Source organism: Siphateles boraxobius, unplaced genomic scaffold, assembly GCF_051911475.1.
Source record: "Siphateles boraxobius isolate OS27281-9 unplaced genomic scaffold, OSU_SipBor_1 48, whole genome shotgun sequence".
Classification (NCBI taxonomy): Eukaryota; Metazoa; Chordata; class Actinopteri; order Cypriniformes; family Leuciscidae; genus Siphateles; species Siphateles boraxobius.
The window spans coordinates 13,128,826-13,155,184 of NW_027509119.1; the positions used below are offsets into that span (position 1 = coordinate 13,128,826).

General features: G+C 37.8%; 1 protein-coding gene across 6 annotated transcripts in view; it reads left to right on the top strand.

Annotated features, from left to right (window-relative positions):
• The window catches only part of slc24a2a (solute carrier family 24 member 2a), a 168,463-nt gene that overhangs the window by 66,129 nt on the left and 75,975 nt on the right, over positions 1-26,359 (top strand). For 2 of the 6 annotated variants that reach the window (XM_077202068.1, XM_077202070.1), the window contains exons 3-5: positions 8,731-8,769; positions 12,984-13,092; positions 15,387-15,401. In XM_077202068.1, the coding sequence (XP_077058183.1) occupies positions 8,731-8,769; positions 12,984-13,092; positions 15,387-15,401 (163 nt within the window). The remainder of the gene's footprint in view (positions 1-8,730; positions 8,770-12,983; positions 13,093-15,386; positions 15,402-26,359) is intronic. The other 4 variants (XM_077202069.1, XM_077202071.1, XM_077202072.1 and 1 more) reach the window with 2 other exon arrangements.

Here is a 26,359-nt window from a genome sequence, read left to right on the forward strand (position 1 = left end):
AGAACAGAAGAAAAAGAGAAGAGATCAGCAGAAACATAACAACTACAACTGACTTACAGCCACACAAGCCTTAGATGAAATCAACTGCAAATAATATCCATATCTCACCAAAGCATGATTAAACAAATCCAAAAACAGCATTACCTTATTCACTTATTACAAACCAGTTTGGCTAAATTTATTTATTTCATATGGTACATGTACAATTGTTGTTGAAGCCCTATAGTTGGGCACTTGGCCATAGACTTGAATTCATTATTTTTCAGCAATTGTTGAAAGTGCATGCTATCACTATTGTCGACAATATTTTATTTTCCTGACTGCACTGACATACCTTTCAATATGTGCATTGTGCACTTTTTGAAATCAGTGACTGACAGCTAGATTTTGACACATGTAAGTTCCCAAATAAGTATAACATTCTTTAAAAACAGCAACTGTCAGTTTTGAACTTTCATTATTAAGTTGTTATTAACTGCCCTAATGAAAGAGCTCTTCGCACAATCCCTCTTATTTAACAAACTGCTTATGATTATGCTTTTATTAGCCATTTTTTCTTGGTTTTTTTCATATCTCTGAATGTTTTTGTTTTGTACACAAGCTCTTTTTAGCCTGTTTGTTTACAGATCTTTTGAAACAGGAGACAATTCCTTTGATGATTTGGAATGTTTTACTAGTTTACAAGTGACATATGATTAATAATGTAATCATAACTAAAACAACTAAAATTGTCAGTTCTACTTTCAGCAGAGGGAGCAAAAGAAACTACAAAGTTCCAATTATATAAATCAATTTTATATTGTTTTTCCTTTACATCAGGGTAGAATATTATGATAACATTGAATCATCGCTTTTCTTAAACAATGGTTAAAAGGGCTGAAATGTGATGTTTATCATTTTATAAAAAAAATAGTTTTGAGAATATTACCATAGACATGTAGTTTTCTTTTAAAAACCACGTTGCTACCTAAACCTGTAGTTGTATTCTAATATAAGAATTATCTGAAATAATTTCAACTGCAATTTTTTTTTCTTCAGAATTTAAAGTGTAGCTTACTAATGAACCTGTTTCATCCCATGATGTTATAATAATATTAACAATACTAATAATAATAATAATTCATTACATTTATATAGCGCTTTTCTCTGCACTCAAAGCGCTTTACATAGAAGGGAATCTCCTCAACCACAACCAATGTGCAGCATCCCCCTGGATGATGCGACGGCAGCCATATTGCGCCAGAACGCCCACCACACACCAGCTTACTGGTGGAGGGGAGATAGAGTGATGAAGCCAATTAGTATATGGGGATGATTAGTATGATGCTGTTTTTACTCAGTGAGCTGTAAGAATCTGGAAATTGAGAATCACTTTTTGTTTTTGTTTTTTAACCAGAGATCACGTTTCTGATTAGACAGCTAAACAAACTAACAGAGAATTTACTTGAGGTTCTGACAAAATGTTAATTGCTGTAGTATATTTGCAACAAAAAAAAATCATTATTTTGAATGAATTGTTATTATTTTTAAATCATTTGGAATAAATGATTCAATGACTCACTCATAACAAAATCAGTTGTTTCACTGGATGAAGCAGTGATTTTGAATGAATTATTCAATGACAAATACATTTTTTAACAGTCAACACCTAATGGTGTATAAATGTAATAATCTTCTGTTTGAAGCATCAAGTTACTTTCAAAAGATCAGTGTTTATATATGAATTATAAACTTTTTCCCAGTACTTCTGTGATAATTTGAATTACTGTAGAAATAATGATACTGTGTGGTTGAAAATACTTTTTGTGAAGCTTTTTCATACCTATAGAAATTGAAGTACCTTTCAGTCCCCCAAAAAAATCTAACCAATTTGAACTGGAATGCCATGCCCTTGAAATTTCCTCCCCAGACTTTGTCCCCCACGTTACCCCCCATTCCAGCCCTGAGTTTATGGTCATTGAATGGCTTTTCCGAGGTAAATGTAACATTAAATGACATTGAATCTGTTTTATTGATGTCTTTTCATGGTCAGCACATAATCAGTAAGGTCCTATTTCATAAGACACGGTGAGGTCACAGCACACATTAGGTGAGGTCAGAGTAATAAATATACTCTCAGAGGACAGAACACTCTCTGTGAGGTTAGAGGTGACAACACACACTTGGTGAGGTTAGAGGTCAAAACACACATTCAGTAGGGTCTAAGGTATACACTTTGGAAATGTCAAAATACACAGTGAGGTCAGAACACAAATACGAAGGTCATATTTCATAAGACACAGTGACGTCACAGTGTCACGATTCAAAAATCTGTGTGTTCATTTCTTGAGTTTATGTCAGTTGTGTATTGGGATGTGGGTGTGTCAGTGTGTGTGCGTTGCCTAGATACTCAGCTGATTAGTCTATCTGAGGCTCAGCTGTGGCTAGTTAAGCTGCCTTTATCTAGCTGGTGTGTGCACTGTGTGTTGTCGTTTCGTCACTCTTGTTTGATCTCTCACCTAGTTCCTGTTCAGAGTGTCCTTGCGGAGGTTATGTTGTCTCCTCGTCTTGCTTCCTGGTATTTTGGATTTCAGGTCGACCGCCTGCAAACTGTGGCGTTTTGAGTGTTGTTCCCCGATTGTCTATAAACTGTCTTTTACTTGCACTTGGATCTTGGGACTCGTCAATGTGACACACAGCACTCTTTTGGTCAGGTCAGAGGTCAAAACATACAGTGAGGTTAAAAGTGAGAGCAGAGCACACTCTCTGTGAAATCAGAGGTAATAGAATACCCTTGATGTCAGAGGACAAAGCACACTAGGAGGTCAGAGGTGAAACTGCACACTTGGCGATGTCAGAGAACAAAAACATATTCACCAGGGTCAGAAGTCACAAAATAGTCTTTATGAGGTTAGAGGTTAAAACACTCTCAGTGAGGTAAGAGGTCAACACACTATTTAAGGTGAGAGGTCAAACAATCTCTGTGAGGTCAGATGTCAGAAGTCTATGAAGGTAAAATGATGCCATACATAATCAAATGCGCAGAGTAAGATATGTGGAAGTGTACATAACATTGTAAGAGTAAATTAAATTTGTATTCGCAAGACAATATTTGCAGAGGTGTAAATTGTGTTTCAAGTGCAAAAAATGGCATGAAATATTACATTTTGTATTGCCAAAGCGTTAAAGGGTCATTCCACCGGTGGAACAATGAATATGTATTAAAAGTGGGTCATATATGTAGTAGAATAGTATCATAAATTTCTAATTTAGGACCTTCTTGGCCGATAAAAGGCAGAAAATGACTTTTTAGTGCTTGTGGATTGTAGACAACAATCCTCATAGTCAAGGATGTAACTTTGGTTTGAGAAGTGGGGGGGACACAAAATGGGGAATTATTTTTCCGATTTGTATCCTATTTCCTGCATTTACATACATTTAGGGACTATGGTGATACAAAATCCAGGAAATAATTAAGTCGATTATAATGATAAATTCTGCCAAAAATAAAAGTAGGCTAATAAACAATGAATAACTAAAAGATGTCTTACTTTTTTATTGATTGCCAAGACTTGAGAGAATCATTTTATAAAGTCAGAAATGTTCACCATTAATGTTTTATGTGTAAATAAAATTGAAATAATGTGAGACCCAATTTACACTGTAATGTTAAAAACAAGTATATATAAAGACAGTATATTTTAAATAATTGTAAAGCATATTTTATGAATGAAGGCCAGTATCACTGATATTAATATAGCTAATGGAAATGCCCCCCCCCCCCCTTTAAACATTTATTAGTCTTAAAAAATGTAACAACTTTTAATTTAAGTGAACTTTAAACAATCCTCAGATAAACCCATAATAAATGTCATATTTACCTGTGCCCTTCCTGTCTAACAGGTACGAAATATACAGAAATTGAATAAGGTTATCAAATAGTCTGAACTGCATAAATTATAAATTAAATATAGATTAATCCTTATTAAAGGTAAAAACGTTCTTTAGACAAGATCACTGAGTAATTTGCTCTGTTCCTCTTTGTTCTTTGATTAACTTTACTGACAGAGAGAATTGACTGATGTCTCTTTAAGATCTGTCGCTGATGACAGGATCTTACGCATTTAATTTTCTCATTTACTCTTAACTTTCATTTAAGATTTTTTTTAACTCAAGACTGTTCTTGTGAGGATGCAATTCACAAAACGGACATTTTGGCATAAATGTGTGTGTTATTCAATCTTTCGTTTCGAAAGAGAACTGGATTCTGTGCGTCGTGTGTGTGTGTGTGTGCGCGTCAGGTCATTCACAGACAGCGCGATGCTGCTCATTAGAATGTCCAGTGAGCTATTTTTAGAGTGTGGACGTGACATTCCTGGCCGCGGACGCGCGCATCGGCACAGTCTATCTCCTGATCCTCCGTGGCGATGACGGCGTGCGGTTAAAAAAATCATAAATTAATTTGAAAGTGGGGGGGACACAAACGGGAATTTGAAAAGTGGGGGGGACATGTCCCCCCTATCCCCATAGGAAATTACGCCCGTGCCCATAGTGCATTGCAATGCTCAGCTCCGCAGACCACTCCCACTACAATAGCTAGCTTAACTGCAAGATATTTGTGCAATGAACCTGCCATGTTAGCGTGTTAACAAAATGAAAATAAACTTACTTTACAGAAAGACGACCATTTGACCCTGTAGGCTTTGGCTGACGTTGCCAGTTGAACTTAGGTATTCTAAAGTAGGTCTCCAGGACGCCGCTATCCATATGGGGTGCGAAACTCGGGTGAGCAACAACACACACGTCCGTGTCATCCTCCGAATCCGTAGCACCGCTGGAATTCTCAGCAGCATACAGGCTCTTGTTCTGTGTCCATTGCGAAACAGTGAGCACAGGCACCACCAATCTGCCCCAGCTTGAGCCATTGCGGGCTCCTCTTCCGCGGCAGGCAGATCGTCTGCATCGGCTGTGGTGGCAGCAGCTTCAGCCGCCTCCGGTTCCTCCATAGCCCTCAGCTGCTCGTCGCTATACTGTGGCTCATAAAGGTAGCCACGAACATCCATTTCTACCATAACTTCGCCAAATCCAGATCCTCCATAATGCATCCGCCTGTGTATTCAGTACCTTCGTCCATATTTTCAAAAAGTTTCTCCCGGTGAAATCAAACGCACTGGCACTGATCTGATAGGTCTGTTAGCGCATTAGGTCCAACCCCCTATGGGCGGGTTTGAAAGGGTGGGAACTAGTGCTTGTAGTCTTCGCAGAAATCCCCCCTTTTACACTTCCTCCTACAATGACGTAAAATGACGATTTTTGCGTCATTGTAGGAGGAAGTGAAAAAGGTAAATAAGGGATTTCTCTCATCTCAGGGGAAAATGAAAGAGTGTTGCACGACCATTCAATAGTATGACTGGATTTCTAACAATGGAAATCTTAATGCAAATGGGTGGAGTGACCCTTTAAAACAACATAGAAAATGATTTAGAGCAACTGAACATCTGAGTATGAATATGAGTAACATAAAGAAAATAGGAATTAATCTAAATAAAAAAGACAATATTATATATAGACCAACACTACTTTTGCGTCATCGAAGGGTAACGCCCCTTTTTGGGGGAAAACAAACGGATTCCTCTGAGAACAGAACTTGCTCTAGATCTGCAAAGTTTCTTGATAGCAAAAATAGCACAAACATACACACTCTCTTTGCCGGCCGAGGACCGTGAGCGGTATTTAAAAAAGCTACTGGATACCGGGTTCCAGAGGTGTCCCTTTGAAATGGTCGAAAACTGGATTAATGACCCCACGCAGTGGCCAAATATGGACTATTCAGACATCTAAAGTTACCACTATCTCGTGGAATCACCAAGTAGGTAGCCTATTTTTTTGACATTAACACACTCACAGTATGACAAACTACTAGACGATGAGGCCATGTCACTTGGATTATATTTAACGTTAATCAGCTATTGACATAGTTTTGTTGTCGACTAAGTTAGCTATACTAGTTAGAAAGACGAAGCTGCCCTCACTAGGCATGCTACCTTGGCTGTTAACTGATTTTACTGTTAACATAGTGGAAGGCTAGGACTAAAGTGGACTTGGCTGGTTTCTGCTTGTGTCTAGAAAGTGCTAGGACTTTGAAAGTTGTAAAAAGGTTTACAGTGTACGGCAAAATATGTAGCGTTGGTCTATATGATCCTAACAAATTATATCTCTAATCTGCGTTCACTTGCAAATCTTTTGTATTGCCCGAGAAAGCTTTATTCGGTCATAAAATTTCTAGGAAAAATTTCCCCATATAAACTTTGGAGGATGAAATAAGGAGCTGGGAGGAAATATATAGCCTATATCAACACAAAAGTTATGCAAGTAAACGCAAAAACTATTATAGCCTAATCTTTCCTGGCATCTCATCTTTTTCCATCACTTTAGGTTTGGTTAACATCTTTAATCATTTCACAAGCTATCTTGAACAAACAGAGGCATGGTCTGAGATAATAGTGTATTTACCGGTGTTGAATTCTCGGAAGATGAAGAAAATATCCGTCAGATAAAAAAAAGAAAAAAAGACATTATTCACCAAAATACAAACCGCCACAATGGAACGTCCCTCATGGCCTCATCATGAACAAATTAACTTAGAATTCCAACATTATATACATTATATTAAAAGTTAAAATTACATGTGCGTTAAAGCGGCACTATGCAGGATTTCTGTTTTTGTCAAACAGCGATCCCTAGACTCGCTGTAGAGTACCTGTATGTAACGTTACTGTCATAAACACCACTCACGCAGAGCGTATCTGCACTCACGGCCTCTGCACTTCATAATAATAAAGTAGCCTACCGCGTTAGGCTTACCTGAGCCTAAATGCCAGATGACACCAACAAAGTGTATCATGTACGTCGCATTATTTCGCAGGGCTCTCAAGTTTTGAAGACAGGCAAGAGTGACATCCAGCCGACAGATACATTTTTGTCATTGGTTGTTGCGTTAAATCTTACCCAGATACAATAGTGCTATTTTCTGATTGGCTATTGTGTAGCTCGACGAACAACACCAGAGGAGACGCGCTTGATTCCTGTCGGTTCCACAGTGAGAGCGGCGCGGCCAGAGTTTTGGCATATTAAATATATTACAAATAGTTTTTCAGCGTGAGGAATACAATGTGTTGCGGCAGAGCGTGACAAAAGACCGAAATGAGTGACTGTCACGCTCAATGCTGACACTTGAGAGCCCTGATTTCATAACAATGTCCGTTATGATGTTGTTAGACATGATTATTGGAATTTATCATAATAGTTTGCAAATTGCCCTCATTTACACTATTTACAACATGTAGGCTTATTTATGCCTTGAGAATTATGTGAGATATTGACAACTGTTCTCATGATAATCGCAGGAATCAACTTTAACAGTGAAAGACTGAGCGAGTGGGACTCTTGTCCGGTTCCTCGCGCTGTCAGATTCTCGTTACCTTTTTCTAGACTCTTCCAAACACACTTCGTTTTTTTTCGCCATTCTGAAAACGCAGGTCCGATCTTTACTCGTGTCTGACTCCTCGCTCGGTCAGTCTGCCATTTCCTCTTTCTCTGTTCCTCCGACAATGCTTTTCTAGCTTTCTGCTTCTTATATGCCAGCTTTGCCATGGGACGATAGTTGTTCTTATAGCTAGCCATATCCTGGATGGGGGTGTGTACGCGTGCAGTGCCGTAAAGCAATTCGTTACCTCGCGAGACCTAATATCACACGATACTTCCTAACACTGAGGCCGGCGGCCCGCCGGCCCAAAGTTGCAAGGGTGGTTTTGCGGCTCACAGGCACCAGAGGGGTGCGAGACGACCACCATTCAACACGAAATCAGTAATATAAACATTACAATGACTCCAAAGCTGTTTGGTTACGGTAAAAAAGTTACTTAGTTCTGCTTTAAAAGTACCATTCCCGCAGCGAGAACAATGCTGACCTAAATGAAGATGTCTTGGCATAAAAAAAAATAAAAAATAAAAATCTATTGCCGTTCTGTGTGTTTATTGAACCAGTCAGATAAGAGTAAATGGAGAGTAAGTGAGAACCTAATTTGATTGACATATCGGGTTATTTTGGAAACTTTTTGCCCTACGTACACAACAAGTCATTTAGACATTTGCAAAAGTTTATTTGTATACACAAATTTTGGTTTTACACAGCCAATCTGTTTTGTGGTTCTTAATTTCGCATGCAAATCACTGTTCACAGGCTTGCAATGCACTTGGTCGTATTTCACAAAAGAAATGTGGCAAAAATGTAAACATGGACAATTGGAAGTCCGAAGAATACAGATCATATTTATTTTGTGTTAACATGAAGCTGCAATTTCACAATACATGAATTACAGTTATGAATAACAGTAAAATGCTGCAAACCATTGTTTCTTACGCTTTAAACACGATTTACACCTTTACAAAGCTTCTCTTGCGCATGCGATTCTTTATGGCATCATTTTACCTTTATGGTCAAAACACACTGTTGGTGTGGTCAGAGGTCAAACACACTCTGCAAGCTCTGTCCCAGCTTTGACTGTCAGTTAATGTGTTGTTAGTGTATATGTGCCTCTATAGAGTCTGATGTCAGTCTACTGTCTGCTTTTCCTGTCTCATACCACTGTACTGTTGTCTCTCCTCTTCTCTTCTCTTCTCTTCTCTTTCTTTCTTTCTCTCTTTCTTTCTTTCTTTCTTTCTCTTTTTGTTCATCTCTTGACTGTGAAGTTGAGCCCTAGTGGAGTGGAGGATGACAGCAAACTGTCGGTAAGTATTGTCCATGTGTATGTGTCTGTGCATTTGTCCATTTATGATAGTTTGTGCTGTGATACAGGGGCACCGTAATGGGGGGAAGATTAGGACGATTCAGACAGTGTGTGCTATCGGGGGCCAGCTCTCTCATACCCACCCCCCTACAACTTATGAGCCATTCCACCGAATGGGTGACATTTGCTTGTTGTAACTCTCAAAATTTAACTTGATTCTTTATCTTTTATCAAGACTGAATCTAATACTACACATATTTAACTATTCAAAATGTGTATTGGTCAATCTCAGCCAACTTTATTTTTATCTTTTTTACAAGGTTTAAGCAGAAGTGGACGCATATTTTCTCAGTCCTGTTACCGAAACTCATGTGCCATTTAAAAAGCATGTTTAAAACCATGTCAATTAATTCCTTTTTTTTCCCCACAAGAAAGACTTTATTTTAAAGAAATTGTTGGTTATATGTTCAAATAATTGATATTTGTGAAAAAAAATCACTATATATTAAGGCAAGGTGTATTTTAATAAAAAACACAAAGCCATTTTTTCATTTTAAAGAAGACCGAACCCTCAAGTTTATAATTGTTTTAATAATTTAATTTATTAAACTATTGTATAAATGATGGCCCAAACAAAACTGATAAAAACACTGGTTTAACTTTATTTTTTTAGAAAAAAGAAAAAAAATAGTAACAGGAATGCACACTTTGTAACAGGAATGAACACTTGGTAACAGGAATGAGTGTCCATATGTGTGTGTGTTGGAGACAGTGTACATGACTGTGTGTGCATAAGATTTCTGTGTTAAAGTGATGTACTATGTGCTAGTAGTACTTCACAGAGAAGGAGGTGAAAAGAGAAAGAAGGAGAGAGAAGAAGGGAGATGGAGGGAGGAAGAGGGAAATTAAGACAAAAAAGGGGGAAAAGAGAGGGTTGGGGGTGTGTTTCGATCCTTCCATTGCAATATGCCATAGGTGGGTATTTCTGGCACCTGTATAGTATGGGTTTTCTCCATCTTCTACAAAATATAAGACAAAGACAAAGACACAACATTTAAGTCACCTCGTGGTGGACTGGCTTCCTGAAAGTATGGTGTTCACATTGTAAAACTAATGCCAATGTCTACAATATAAGTAATTGCAACCTTAAAACTCATAATTCAGGTGAATAGTATTATATCAACTAATATTTACAGTATTAAATCAACAAAACAGAAGACTCTACTCACTCCTGTTACTTTAACTCACTCCTGTTATTTTTCATATAAGCAACAGGATTGAAAGTAACAGGATTGAGTTTTTAAGCAAAAAGTTATCAAATACATGGCATATGGCCACATAGCATACATGCTAACAGCATGAGGACACTGAGCAATTTCTAGTGACTCACCAAAAGTTCATATTTTTAAAATGAACAAATAAAACATAAGAAATATTTTGGTAACAGGACAGTATGTTGAGATTTACCTTCTCAGTCATAGTTACAATTTCATCAAATATACAGAAATTAAAATGAGAGGACTTACTTATGGTCTTCCCATTGCCTTCAGAAGATCCAGATGATGCAACTTCCTGTTGAAAATGTGTCTTGTGGAATATTCCAAGTTTTTCAGAGGGGGGGATGTGTTAGGGTAACAGGACTGAGTGAAAACCCGGGGACATGACTAAAATTTGTATTTTATCTAAAATATTAGGTAAAATATTTTTTTCTTATTAAAAAAAAACATTTTAAAGCATAGATTGGATATAAAGTCACACAACAATGTAAACAAATTAAGATTTCTGAAGGATTTTAATCATCATATTTCATGGTAAATTTTAGAGATAGAGAGTGGGGACATGCAGAAAATGCTATTTTTTAGTGTTCTATGTAGTTTTTATTAATGTTTTTAATTATACATTTTAAATTTGTAGTTAGCTTAATGTGCAGGACATTTTGCTTAATAATATAATGTCTTTTAGAGTTAAATTTCATGCAATTTTATACATTTAATGTCCTGGGGACAGAAATGTCACCCTTTCGGTGGAATGGCTCTTATAGTGAAATTCGACAGAGAAGTTATCCAGGGGGCTCCTCCCCAGCGGTGCCCCTGCTATAATGTAAAGCATGATGCTTGCACAAGGAAACTCTTTGTTAGATAGATAGATAGATAGATAGATAGATAGATAGATAGATAGATAGATAGATAGATAGATAGATAGATAGATAGATAGATAGATAGATAGATAGTGCTACAGTCTTCACCTCTTTAAAAATGGCACCCCGACATCTGCCCACTCTGGTCCCTGATCCTCAGAGCAATTTACTGAGTGTTTGTCTCAGCACAACACACACACACACACACACACACACACACACACACACACACACACACACACACACACACACACACACACACACACACACACACACACACACACACACACACACACACACACACACACACACACACACACACACACACCTGTATGCTTGTGTTAAACAGCAGCTGACTCTTCTGATTGGACTGACATGTTGCTATAGCATCAGCTGCTCTGAAGATCTGCCCTTAACCCTTCCCCCCAATCACCCTGACCGGTCAGGACATGCAGCTTCAGTTTAGAAATCGCCAAATACGCTGCTTCCATAAGATGAGCCATGGGTAGACTGTCCCTATGGCGGCCATGCTGTCACTTTAACTAGTAAAACAATAAAGATTGTTTCAATGCAGCTTTACAGTGAATACAGGAAAATTATTCAATGATGCAAACAGAGTTAATTTCAGCTGTAGCCTACAGCAGCTCTAAAGGAAAATAGTGTTATTGTTGAAGCTGAAGTTAGTTCAGTGTTGATTCAGTTATTTTGTAAACACCATTAAATTAAATTATTAAATTACTTATTATTATTATTATTATTATTATATTCAATTAATATAAATTATTAATTTAATTCATTCAATCTATGAAGCAGTTCTGCAGAAAACTGTGATGTCTTCATCCAGCTCAGTTCAGTTCAGTTATCATTCAATAGTGTTTCTGCAGTCAAATTAATAATAGAGTTGAATATAAACTATATTACTTCTTATTAACTATTTACAACCTCTCACTCAATAGTCTTGAAACTGTTTCTGAGACTGTTTTAGTCTGGTTTGGATCTTATCTCTCTGATCGCTGCCCGTTTGCCAGAGTGGTTTCAGGTCTGAGATTGACTCTGACCCTACTGGTGTCCCTCAGGTTTCAATTAAGGTGAAGGTTACCGTTACTTTTAGCATTTATACATTCCCTCTTGGATTGTTCTTAAGATCACTAAGGCTTAATTATAACTTCTATGCAGATGATACTAAGAGGTATATACACTCTAAGCCCGGTGGCTGTAAAATTTTTGAGATAAAAACATGGATGACCCAAAATCTTAAAAGTGAAAAGACTGAGGTTTTGCTCATTGTCTCTCTTCAACAGCTTTGGTAAGCTGGTTTACTTTTTCCAAATTTGGATGGCTCTGTTTTGGAGTTCCAAACTAATTGAAAAGGTTTAGGAGTTATATTTGACTCGAGTATTGTCTTTTGACCCACACGACACATGCAATATACTGTTAAGAATTGCTTTTTTCAACTAAGAAATATTGCTAGACTACACCCTATGCAACTGTGACTGAAAGGCTTATCTATAAAAAAAAAAAAATTCAGTACATTGGCTACTGCAATGCTCTTCTTGCTGGGTTCCCTAAAACCACACGTTACTAATTGGAACATTCAGCTTCTAGGATCCTGACTGGAGTCAGGAGAAATGAACACTCCATTTGTAATTTTGAAGTCCTTCCACTGGCTCACAGTCAGGTTGGTCTTAAAATCCTTACGCTTTCATATAATGCATTGCGTGGTCTGGGTCCTCAGTATCTATCTGCGCTTTTAATTTTATCTGCACCCTGGCGTCATTTTTGCTCCTGCCAAGCTGGTCTTTTGGCTGTTCCACAGACACGTTAGCAATTTGCAGAGGACAGGGCTTTCTCTTCATATGCTCCTAGACTCTGGAACGTACTTTATTCTCATATTAGAGATTTACGGAATTTGTGCGTTTTTAAATCTCATCTAAAAACACATTCTTTGTATTTTTATCTGTTTTATTGTGTAAATTGCCTTGAGAATCTGCTCTTAAGAATCTGCGCCATATAAAATAAAGGTTATTCTTATATTATACTCTACAGTGATGTCACTGATGTTTCTCCTCCTATCACAGGCCAAACCAAGGCTGCAGAGAGGAGGAAGCTCTGCCTCTTTACACAACAGCCTAATGAGGAACAGCATCTTTCAGCTGATGATCCACACACTTGACCCTCTCAGTGAAGGTAAAAAAACACACACACACACACACACACACACACACACACACACACACACACACACACACACACACACACACACACACACACACACACACACTCTCTCTCTCTCTCTACACACACACACACACACACACACACTCTCTCTCTATCTACATTAATTAAAAACAGAATCATGCTTTGAATTGCAGAATTATTTAAACAAGTGGTTAACTAACTAACTAAAAATATTACAATTATAAAATGAATTAAATTAAATTAAATAAAGCCTATTTTGTGCATGGAGAGATTTTCATGATAATTAAGCACATGATTGATAGATAGATAGATAGATAGATAGATAGATAGATAGATAGATTCTATTACTCAATTACAATACAAAATTAAATATGCTTTACATTCATGAGAAAATGGGGGTGAGAATTTCCTGCTTTTCTTCTATTCTGCTATTTATATTTATACGCTTCATTTCACACCATTTCTCCTTTCATCTGATACATACGTTCCGATCAGTTTTATTTTAATAATGAAGAGATGTATTTCTCCATTATGTTTCCCTACTGTGAGAGCTGTGATTTGCGACATATTTTTGTAGACTGTGTGTCATGGTTTGATGAAGTGCAGTAGATTTACAGTGTGGCTTGGTGTGTCTGCTGATTTTGATGAGAGACATTAAAGAAAAATGTAAAGAAAATGTATAGAACTTTCATGTTACATAGGTATTTTATTATCTAGTGTAAAGGTGCAGTCACATTAGCAAATGTTTGTCCATTGTCAATAGTGTAGCAATTGTATGAAGCAAAGTAGATATGTTGCTGTGGAGGCGATTGTATCATTGAGATACTATTATAGTTTTTCAGTAATATTTAAAATTTGTTTGTTTTAATTTAAATTTCTGTTAAAGTTTTTATAATTTTTATTAGCTATTTTATTATTTTACACTTTTTTCTTTAATTTCATTGATTTCAGATTTAGTTATTTAAGAACATCAATTTAAAAAAAAAAGAGTTGCTTTGGCAACTAAGTTTATTTCAAGTAACAAAAGTTTTTTTTATGGTTTTAGCTTTATTTAACTATGATAACCCTGTGCATTCACCTGTGTGATGTCAAGTTTGCAGCAGTATTAAGCAAGTAGTTTTTGCATCTTGGTTTCAATAAATGCTCTTTTACATTTGTAAGTTATAAGTTCTGAAATTTACAGTATGTTTGGTGTGATAATATGATTTCCAATTTTATACAATACATGTCAGAACTTGTATGCCAGAAAATAACTGTTAACAGAGAAAAATGCTCCTACAAAAATTGTCAGCTTTTGTCATACAAATATATGTATTGTAAATTCTGTGTCCTGAAGTAAAACCAGCTTCAAAGTGATTGTTCACCCAAAGATGAAAATTGTCAAAGTCGATGCAATCCAATGTTGTTTTGGACCCCATTGACTTTCATTGTTTTGACCATAGACTGGCAAATTTGTTACATGCTTACTTAGGTATTGTGCAGTTCAGAATCGATTCTTTCTTTTAGGAGTGAATAACTTTATTTGTCATGCACTTTGATCTTTAATCAGACATTATACATTCACAAGCAGCTATATTACACACTGCATAAAAGGTAATATATATATATATATATATATATATATATATATATATATATATATATGTATATAAAAACATAAAGTAATAGGGCCCCTTAAAAAATAAGTTAAAGAAATCGTATGGTTGGCTTCAACAAATGCATATACAATTGATTAACAACCTTGTAGCTCACAGCAGGTTTGTCTTTAAAAGTTATCATTAAAAAAACTTTTTCTTTTTGGAGAAAATTAATGTTTTTACTTCCAGAACCAGAACTGTTACACTCAATAAGTTGGTGGCATTAGGGGGAGGGGCATTCTCATTTTAGAAAAGATTTTGATTGGACCAAATGAGTGAGTGCAGGATGAGTCATCAATATTTTTGGTCAGTTTAATGCTTCATCAATCTCTGTTTTGAGTACACTTCCATGTGGATGAGCACAAATCTAAAATACGAACTAAAAGCCACATAACTGATATTTTGATTGAATGGAGTCTTTAAAAGCTTTCGGCTCTTAAATGAAACATTACATTTTAAAAATATCAATTACTTTTTTACATTTTTATGGAGATTTTAATAGTAGCACATCTCATTTTTTTTATTCACTACATGGCTTTGCACAAGAGCTAATTACTGTTTTTCCTGCTTATTTTCTTTTTCATCTCTTTCTCTGTCTTACTCTCTCTCTCTCTTTCTGTTTTTCTCTGTCTGCGGTTTCCTCAGAATTTGCTGACTCTGGTGAGTTATTCTCTAAATCTCATTGTCATCACAGTCACAGCTGACACCAACGCCACCCCAAAAACACACACACAAACACGTGTCCCTGCTTGTCCCTGCTGTCTGTAGTGCTGTTTATTCAATTTTCTCTAAGTATTCAGAGATGAATACTAGATACTGTTGGTTTCTTTAAAGTTTCCATGTGTGTTTTTGCTTGCTAAGCTCCATTTCATGTAACCCATAACCTTAATATCTCCATAACCCCATAGCAAAATGGACAAATTTTGTGTTTGTCATTGACATATATGTATGAATAGTGACTTTTAACTGTTAAGAATTCACAACGACCTTTACTCTTATTATATTTATTTTTCTAGACACATAAACAAAAACCCAGATGATTCGATGATTATTTTTTAATCACCCTAGCCCTGTGTTTAGAGTTTCTCCTTGTTTTTTTTAAGTTACTATAATCTAATTTTTATTTAATTTACAGATTATTATTAAATTAGTCAGGTTACAGTTACCCACTTTATAATACATTACCTGGGTTACGCATATTTCTCACACAGGCAGAGACGCAAAAAAATCAAGAAGTGTCTTTTTTGTTTCACATTTATTTATATAGCACTTTTCACAATGCACATTGTTATATGCAAGGCATATTTACATGAACACATAATGCTAATGTTTATAATATCTTAATGTCTTATAGTTGCATTAAGTAGATTAGAGCTGTGCTATAATCTATTTTACTAATTGCGATAACATAAAAAATCAGTTGAGATTTGCTATATATCGCCCTACGTGAGTATAATGTATATATGTACATACATTTGGATTTGATAATATATATCTCACTTAATATTTTGTAATGTGTTGTGTATGTTTCATGTCTCTGCCTGTGAGAATTAAATAGACTTTAAGAAGACGTCTCGGGTTACGAATGTAATCATGGTTCCATAAGAAGGGTAACCAGACACTGCATCCTAGGATGCTTTGGGGAATGCCTCAGTGTGACCAGTTTCTGAAGCATGTGTCTAAACATGATAATAACATTGGCTGGCAACAGTCTTCACTACCAGTGCGGCCAGAGTATAAAAGAGCGCATCTAGAACACGTTAACAATTTATTTTGTCTGAAGGAGATGTCGTCAACCATTCCCGAAAGCATGGCAACAGGATGTAGTGTCTCGTTCCCCTTCTCAGGGAACCACGGTTACATCCGTAACCCGAGATGTTGCCTTGCCAGTGGGAGCTTGCACTGCGTCCTAAGACGCTTTTGGAAACGAATACCTACTCCGCCATGCTGAAGGAATGAATGCCGTAACAGCTGACATAAAGTCAAAAATAAAGACTCCACGGAGCTAGGTCCGGAGTCACAATTCCCTGTCCTAGATGGTACGTGCACCAGTGGCTATCCTGAGAGCTCAGGGCCTGGTATTCTTCTGATTACCTTCAAGGGAATATGGCCAAGGATAAGGATTATCCTGCCTGTCACTTCAGGGGGCACTATACCCCTGATGTGTGTAGGTCTCAGGAAAACCACTTTCAAAACAAGAGGAGACCTAGCAACACATGAAAAATATCATGGAGGCTCGCAGAGAGCCAACGACCTGGTGTAGTATCTGAGGGGAGCTCTATGAATTGAGCCTCAGCAGGAATACTCTCTAAACTTAGAGGACACCTAACTATGTTCTACACCAAGGATTGCTTATCAAGGAGGCTCACAAAAGAGCCTGACAACTAAATACTGCTATCCAGGTGGAGCTCTGGGGGCGTAGGCCTAGGCAAGAAGACTCTCTATAGCAAGAGGAAGCCTATCAATGCCCACCTTGAAGACAGTTATGAAGGGAGGCTCAAAAAGAGCTTACAACCCAGTCCACTGCCTCCACGGAGCTCTCAGAACAAAGACTTCAGCATAACGACCCCCCATAGCAAGAGGAAACCTAAGTACGCTCTACCCTAACACCGTGTCCTAACCAGACGCGATAAGATTCCAGCGACAAATAATTTGTCTGTCCACACTAGACGTGACGCGACTGCTAGATGCGTCAAAATCAAACAGCCAATCAGAACAGCGTGTGGGCGGAGTCTTGTGGCAAGTGCACAGCACCAGAGAGTAATCTTGACGGCAATCACAAAAAAAAGGATAAGTAGGTTACATAATTAAGTTCACAAATATAACACCATTTAAACATTATTAAAAATACATAGGCTACTGAGTTACTAAAACAATCCTTGTCAAAGAATACACTTGTTTGTTCACAGTTTAAACGTTCTTGTTTCCATTTGTTTAATTTCAAGATCTGAGGTGAATTATCCATTGTTGCTTTTACAGCTACAAAGCTGGGAGCACTAAATGATATTCAAAGTCACATTGCATGCTTTTAACATTAAATAAAGCACATAAACAGTACCTGAGATTATCATTGCCACACTTTGTGTTTATTGTTCCAGCCGCGACGTTGCAGAAAAAATAGAAACCGTTTCTAAAATATAATCGTTGCGGGTTTCGGCTGGTTAGTACAAAAACTCTGATTAACATGGAAAAGATACTATCGCGTCGCATGTAGTTAGGACGCGGTGTAACAGACCACCTCACCAAGGAGGTTCACATAGAGCCACACAACTTAGACATGTTATCTTATGCGGAGCTCTGGGGAGCGGAGGTCTTAACATGACAACTCTCTAAATCGAGAGCAAACCAAGGAGGCTCACAGAGAATCATACGACCTGGTGTAGCCACCCAGACTGAGCTCTAAGAATGTAGGCCTAACTACGCTCTAAGCTAAGGACTACTTACCAAGGAGGCTCACAAAAGAGCCTGGCAACTCGATAATGCTATCCAAGCAGAGCTCTGGGGAGCAGAGGCCTCAGCATGATGACTCAGAGCTTGAAGAAGCCTAACAACACTCCACCTTAAAGACAGTTCCACCAAGGAGGCTCACAGAGAGCCACACCACTCGATGTCACTGTCTAGCAGAATGATTTGGTCTCTAGACCAAAAGTGCTAGCCATGCATTATAAATGCTCAACTGAGACTCCCGCAACAAAACCAATTCCATGATCTGAGTCTACAGCTTGTGAGGCAGCAAAAGATACAACCACGTTCTGTGCCTCCACTCTGTGAGGAAAGAGACATTAACAAACACTACGTTTAGAGTTTTTGTCCAGTGAGACAGTAACATCTACAGCACGCCCCGCATCTCCATGCAAGAGAGACAAAAGCGGATTGACCAAGTTCTGAGGTTATTCACCGTCTCTCCTACATTTAGATAGGTGGGCAAACGTTGCATGCATTGTCTTAGTTTGGCAGCGCCGACGCTAGCTTAGCTTAGAATAATGAATGGAATCCTTTGTTGCCAGATAGCATGTTGTGAGTAAAAGTGATAAAAAAACAAAAACTAATTACTTCTTGTGGCCTGCGTATTCACAACGAGTACAAATAGCAATGTAAATTAAGACTAGGTGATTTCCTAGGCAGATATTGACTTGGGACTATATTGGTGTGAAGCACTGCTACTTGGGGAAGTTGGAGGATTTCAGGTGTTGTGTGATATCTCTGCGCCCAAGTAGCAGTGCTTCGCCTGTGCTTCACCGCAATATAGTCCCAAGTCAATATCTGCCTAGGAAATCACCTGGTCTTAATCTGCAGTGCTATTTGTACTCGTTGTGAATGCGCAGGCCACAAGAAGTAATTAGTTTTTTTTTTTTATCACTTTCACTCACGACATGCTATCTGGCAACAAAGGATTTCATTCATTATGCTAAGCTAAGCTAGCGTCGGCGCTGCCAAACTAAGACAATGCATGCACTGAGACAAAAATGCGTTTGCCCACCAATCTAAATGTAGGGGAGACGATGAATAACCCCGATTTCAAAAAACGGTGGCGTGTTCCTTTAATCACTTGTATTTTATGCATCTTAAATGCACTTTATTCCTTTATCATTCATTATATTCATTTAGTAGTAGTCAGCGAGGAACCTTGGGGTTGTAATTGATGATCAGTTGAAATTCACAGACCACATTGCTAGAACTGCCCGGTCCTGCTGATTTGCCTTGCACAACATTAGGAGGATCAGGCCCTTCCTTACAGAGCATGCTACACAACTCCTTGTCCAAGCACTTGTTTTATCCAGACTGGACTATTGTAATGCTCTCCTGGCAGGTCTTCCAACTTGCTCTGTCAAACCTCTACAATTGATCCAGAATGCTGCAGCCAGAGTAGTCTTTAATGAGCCAAAGAGAGCACACGTCACTCCTCTCCTCACTAAATTGCACTGGTTGTCAGTTGCCGCTCGCATTAAATTCAAGGCACTGACGTTTGCCTACAGAACAACCACTGGCACTGCTCCCTCTTACCTAAACTCATTACTTCAGACTTACGTGCCATCCAGAAACTTGCGCTCTGCTAGCGAATGTCGTCTTGTGGTACCATCTCAAAGAGGCAAAAAATCTCTTTCTCGGACCTTTACCATGACTGTTCCCTGTTAGTGGAATGATCTGCCAAACTCAACCAGAGTCAGTAGCCACTTTCAAGAAACTGCTGAAGACGTATCTTTTTCGACAGCACTTGATTCAGTAGTACTAACACTTTCTCTTCACTTTCTCTTCTCTTCTATTCTATAAAAAAAAAAAAAAAAAAATGCACTAAACTTAAACTGAGAGGGGTTATAGACTTGCGTACTTTTGTCCTACTGTTAGTTTAACTGCTTCTATTGTTTCTCATTTGTAAGTCGCTTTGGATAAAAGCGTCTGCTAAATGAATAAATGTAAATGTAGTAGTTGTGTTAGTTATTTTTGTTTATCTTTTGTTAATAAAATTTATATTATTAAACTTGTGTCTTCCTTGTAATGATAATGCAGAAGGGGCTCTACGAGAAAACAGTCTCACCAATCTTTCAGATAAATCAGCTGACCAACTCCCCCCACTTTACATTCACGTGGTGATGTGAGTACCAATCACTACATTACTTAGAGTCCTTGGATGGGCGAAAGTAAAATCACTATATGAGAATCCTACTATTAAAGGATTAGTTCACCCACAAATGAAAAATCTGTCAGTAATTACTTACTCTCATTTAGTTCCAAACCTTTAAGACCTTTGTTCATCTTTGGAACACAAATTTAAGGTATTTTAGATAAAATCCGAGAGCTTCTGACCCCCCAATAGACAGCAACGTCATAACCATTTTCTAGGCCCAGAAAAGTAGTGAAGACATTGTTAAAGTAGTCCATGTGACTACAGTGGTACAACCTTAATGTTATGAAGCTAAGAGAATACCTTTTGTGCGCAAAAAAACACTTTATTCAACAATTTATTCTCATCCCTGTCAGTCTTCGCGTTGTTGATGTGAGCACCACGATGCATGCATGTGGTGCTCACGCAGGATCCGGTCAATACTGAACCGGCGTTCTGACGTAAAACCCGGAAGCGCTGCGCTGAGTTAACTACTTGAAAAGCGGCAGAGACTGAAAGGGAAGAGAATAAATTGTTGAATAAAGTCATTATTTTGTTTTTGTTTTATGCACACAAAAATATTCTCTTCGCTTCATAACATTAAGGATGAACCAATTTAGTCACATGGACTATTTTAATGGTCTTAACCACTTTCAAGGCCCAGAAAGGTAGAAATGGCATTGCTGATATAAAAAATATCTTAATTTGTGTTCCGAAAAATGAACAAAGGTCTTCCGGATTTCGAACAACATGAGGGTGAGTAATTAATGACAGAAATTTCATTTTTGGGTGAACTAACCCTTAAAAGGATTCCACTTACACTCAACCAAGACATTGCCTTAAGTGGAGCTAGCTGTGACCACTTGGCAACAAATATCTTTGTGGGATATCAAGACCCTAGACACTCCCGAAGGTGCCTTACGACAAAGAAGGGTTTGCAAACTGGGGCGAAAAAAACTCTTCCTATTGTGTTCTTGAGATCGAAAGAGCTCATCCCAAGGACTGGAGGGCCCTGCTTAAAGCCCTGACTCAGGGGAAGGATTCTGCTCTTCAGTCAAACCCGAGGAAAAATGGGCTCCCTAGACACTCACAAAGGTCCCTACAACTAGGAATGGTTCGCAAACAAGGGTGAAAAAAACCCAAGTTGGTTCCAGATATCACCACCACCAAGCACTGCTATTGTGCAGGCCAGCGGAGGGGGCAGATCTAAAAATAACACCTGATGTACTCTCCCTGGATCTAATTCCACAGAACTAGGCCTTACACATTATTAAGACCGTAAGTGGGAATAAATCTCATAAGACTCTCCCTTTGCTCCACCCACCACCTTCGTGATCGAACCTGCCTGCTGCTATGGCGGCCACGGGATCCGAACAGTGGTTGTCGGTGTGCTCTTCTCATCCCTTGAGAGAGAATAAACATCAAAGGAGCTTATCAAAGTGACCATATCATAAAGATCGCGCTCAACTCGAGAGCTAAACGTGCTTCGCTCAAATGCCATACTCTATCACTAATCAATAAATCACGGGTACAGTCACAAACACATCACTGCGAGTGCCTTCGACTCCCTCGAGAGCCGAAGGCGCTAGTGCAAACACTAACAACTATACCTCAGGTGAGAACAAAGTAAAAGCTTCTTACCTGTCTCTTTCAGTCAGTCTCCGAAAGGCATCACAAAGAGCACCTTACAATGAGCGCATTCGGCTCCCAAACACATAACACATCCTTACCCAAACACATTACACACAAGTCGTGTGTCCTAAAGTGTCATCTCTGATACGGAGGCACATACTTCCTGAAACGCTTGGCTGAGTGATCGTCTTCACACATACATAAACAAATTGATCCTGAAGAAATTGTTGAAGTGTTCTCCAGGTGACCTTTTATACTCTGGTCGCACCTGTAGTGACGTCATAGGCTGTCGCCGGCCAATGTTATTGTCGTGTTTAAACATGTGCTTCAGACACCAGTCGTGCTGGAGGCATTACCTAAAGCGTCCTAGGATGCAGTGCGCAGCTGAAATATGCCAGAAGTGCATGGTGCGATCGTGGCTTGGTTGTTTGAGTAAAATCATTTAAAATTTGTTTTCGCAAAAACAGTGTCAGTGAAATGTACAATTCCTATTTGAAATAGGTCATACAGAATAAGGTATTAATATGTGATTTTATAAGTACTAATAAACAGCCAATATCCTAGTAAAATGCATGCTAATAAGCAACTAGTTAATAGTGAGAATTGGACCCTAAACTAGAGTTACCGGACATTCTATCACTGAACTTTACTTCATAGCAATCCATTTTTTTATGTAATTTGTCAATCTGCCTGTGCTTCTATACTATTTGCAAGATATTTATTCATTTTGGTCTAAATATGACCATTTCCATATGGGAAATTAAAGGAAAATTAAATTCCATTTCATAGAATAACCCTGCTTGAGATTTGCTCAAAATGTAAACCCTTTAAAGGCCAAATCAGTAGTTGAACATTATCAGTTGCTCATCTATACTTTCAATATCATTTCAAGGATTTCAGTTCCATGTACACATAACAGTATATTTGGGTTTATCATGTGAACGCCAGCAGTGTTGGGTATAATACATTACTAAGTCATTTAATTACTTTTCCTGAAAAGGTAAAGTAAGGGATTACTCTTCTGTAATTTAGTTATAGTTTATTATGATGTAATTGCTTAAAATACTGTATAGACTATAGAACAATTCTATATAAAACAATAGTGGATTTACGATCAAAATATAACTATTAACGTTAAAATGTATGTTTTTAATGTAACCCTTTTCCTTTAAATACTTTGGTCAGTTCAATAATAATTTATGCAATTTTATATGATTTCTTTGAAAGAATTAAAAGAGCAGTTTCTTGGTCATTCCTTACGTTGTTCAACTGGTCTATTCAACTGCACTATTTTGCTTCTATAAAACTGTTAATTTAAAACATAAATATATATTAAATGGAAAAATTAAAAGAAAGATCCAAGAAGCATGTTTTGAGCTTTTCGGTAGGTGAAATTTGTAGATAAAACAAATTTTTTGTTTAGCAACTAAACTAGAATAATGATTGAAAAAAAATAATAATTTATACTGCATCGCAAATGCACAGATATAGTCCAGGTAACTGATTGTGACATTGCAAGCTGACTGCTAAGTAGCTACAGTATATCAGGTTACTTTGCCTGCCGTCATGGCAACCAGGAAACTAAACACTGACTAGCCTGAAGTTACAATTGAACATTGACTTAATTATATTTGAAATTCATAAACTTTTACAGCAGTGAATTAGGATCCATTATAACTAAGTTTTATCCATTAAGTTTTATATATCTTAAATGCACATATGTAGAGATTAACAATGTAAAAAATCCAAACGTTTTTGACACCTCATTGATAAGTACATTAAGAACATATTAAATGTTCTGAATATTGGACAATGAAACTGAAACACTGGCTAATATAGTGTTGGAGGTTTCACACCTATATGCATAGCAGTAAGAGCAGAGTGTGAAGGTTGAATTAGCAGACCAATAGCACAGCTGTACATACGATATTGCAATCCACACAACATAATGGGCAAAATATCAGAGTTCAAAAGAGGAAAAATTGTTGATGCATGTCTAACTGGCTCATCTGTGACCAGGACAGCAAGTAATGTCGGCATACCACCACAAAGGACGAACCACATCCAATGGGAGTAACTGTCAACGCAAGCGCAAGCTGTCTGAAAGGGATGTCCATGTACTAACCCCGATTGAATCCAAAAAACATAAAACCACAGCTGTTCAACTAACTGCAGAATTAAATGCACACCTCAGCTCTCCTGTTTCCACCAAAACTGCTCATCGGGAGCTCCACAGAGTCAATAGCATGGTCGGGCTGCTATTGCCAAACCTTTGGTCACTTGTGCCAATGGCAAATGTTGGGCTGTGGTCAATGTGAAACATGAACTGTTCTCTGATGAATGCACCTTCACCTTCACTTCACGAGTTACAGCGTGATGAAGCCTCATAGAGTCTTAACTCCCGGACAGTTGCGTGCCCAGAGTGAAGCATGGGGTGAATCAGTGATGGTTTGGCCTGCAATATCATGTCATTCCCTACTGAGCTTGATGGGAGCATCACTACCAAGGACTACTGAACCATTCTGGAGGACCATATGCACCTAATGGTTCAAACATCGTACCCTGAAGGGAGTGCTGTGGATCAGCATGATAATGCACAAATACATACAACAAAACTTGTGACAGAATGGTTTGATGAACATGAAAGTTAAGTTGAACATCTCCCATGGCCTGCACAGTCACCAGATTTAAATATTTTTGAGCCACTTTGGGGAATTTTGGAGGAGCAAGTCAGAAAACTTTTTCCTCCACCAGCATCACATAGCCACTGGAAACTGTTCTGGAAGAAGAATGGCTCAATACCGTCTGGCCACTGTGAAATACTTGTATCTGTCATGAATTGATGCAGCATTGACCACAAAAGGAGGCCCTACACCCGGGCTATTCAATTGGCGGCCCGCGGGCCAGGTGAGGCCCACCAGTCATATCCATCCGGCCCCCAACCTCCCTCCTCCTCTTATCCTGGAGGTGTAGCTAAATTTGTTTAGATGGCCGCAGTGGCGCCTGCAGCTGTACGCACTGTGCGTACCATGAGCGCTCAGACTGTCCTGAGAAACGTTTTCAGTTTCACGAGTTTACTTTGATCTTCGTAGCATGGCCCTGTGGATAACGGAACACAAGCTTAAAGGAGTTGCGTTTACTCCTGATCCCGGACACTATTATTAAACAGCGTTGAGACATCTAGTGAGAAGCACTTCAATTCGACACACCTGTCTGTTACAAACCAAAAATCACTCAATGATTTAACTAGTTTTAAATCGGATGAAACAGCCTCAACATTCCCAACACGACTGATGATGTAAACAGCAGAAACATATGCCATGAACGAAGTTAGAAGACTTTAAATCCCCTTATCACCACCCTTACAAACATTTACCATGAATGTACTGTAGTAATTTACCATGGTTTGGGCAGAAATGTGGAATATTTATATTGAATACTATGCTATAGTAATTTATATTGCATAAGATTTATTAGGTGGGTAGAGGAATATATAACTCAGTGTGTGTATTTTTACCTTTTTTACCTGTGTTTAGGCATTTCTTTATACAGTGGTAGTGAGTGAGCAGCCATGCATGGTTTGACCTGTGGTTACCAAGTCTCACTGTCAGAATTTTTAATTTAAGCCTATAATAATTATAAATAATATAATTGATCATTGATAAAATAATAATAGTTATTTATTATGGTCTTATAAATCTGCATACTGTTGGGTACCACATTTCCAAGTAAATACAATACATTTTTTAGGTTTACTTTAGCTTATTTATTAATACTGTTATGTTTCAAGAAGTAATGAATAATGTTTCAATAAATCAGCTAAACCCACCGACCCTCCTCAACTTTTCGATTTAATAATCTGGCCCCCAATTGAAGCTAATTGAATAGCCCTGCCCTACACCATATGCTTATAAATTATTGTGGTCTAAAACCAGGTGTCAGGTTAGGGTTTTATTGTCCATTAATTGTCCCTGCGACAGAATCATTTTTTTGTAGTTTTTTTCTTACATAGAAAAACATAAGCCATTGCGTCACTCGCAGCATCACATACAAGCTTGGCAAAACTGCACCTGTTTTATAAACAAAGAGACACATCATAATATATAATAGTTATATATATAGTTATATATATATATATATATATATATATATATATATAGTTCATAATATATTTGTTTCGGTGGCCTAATGTGACGAGTATTCCTTATGTGTGCCGGCACATGTAGTTTGGGAGTATTACACACATTACACACAATTGATTAATTGCATAAGTTGATTAATTGATATTGAACACATTTTAAATGTCTACTGCCTGATTTTTCACATGCACACGTAATTCATCCCTCTTCATCACATACACAGACTGAGCACTGCCAAAGCTCTC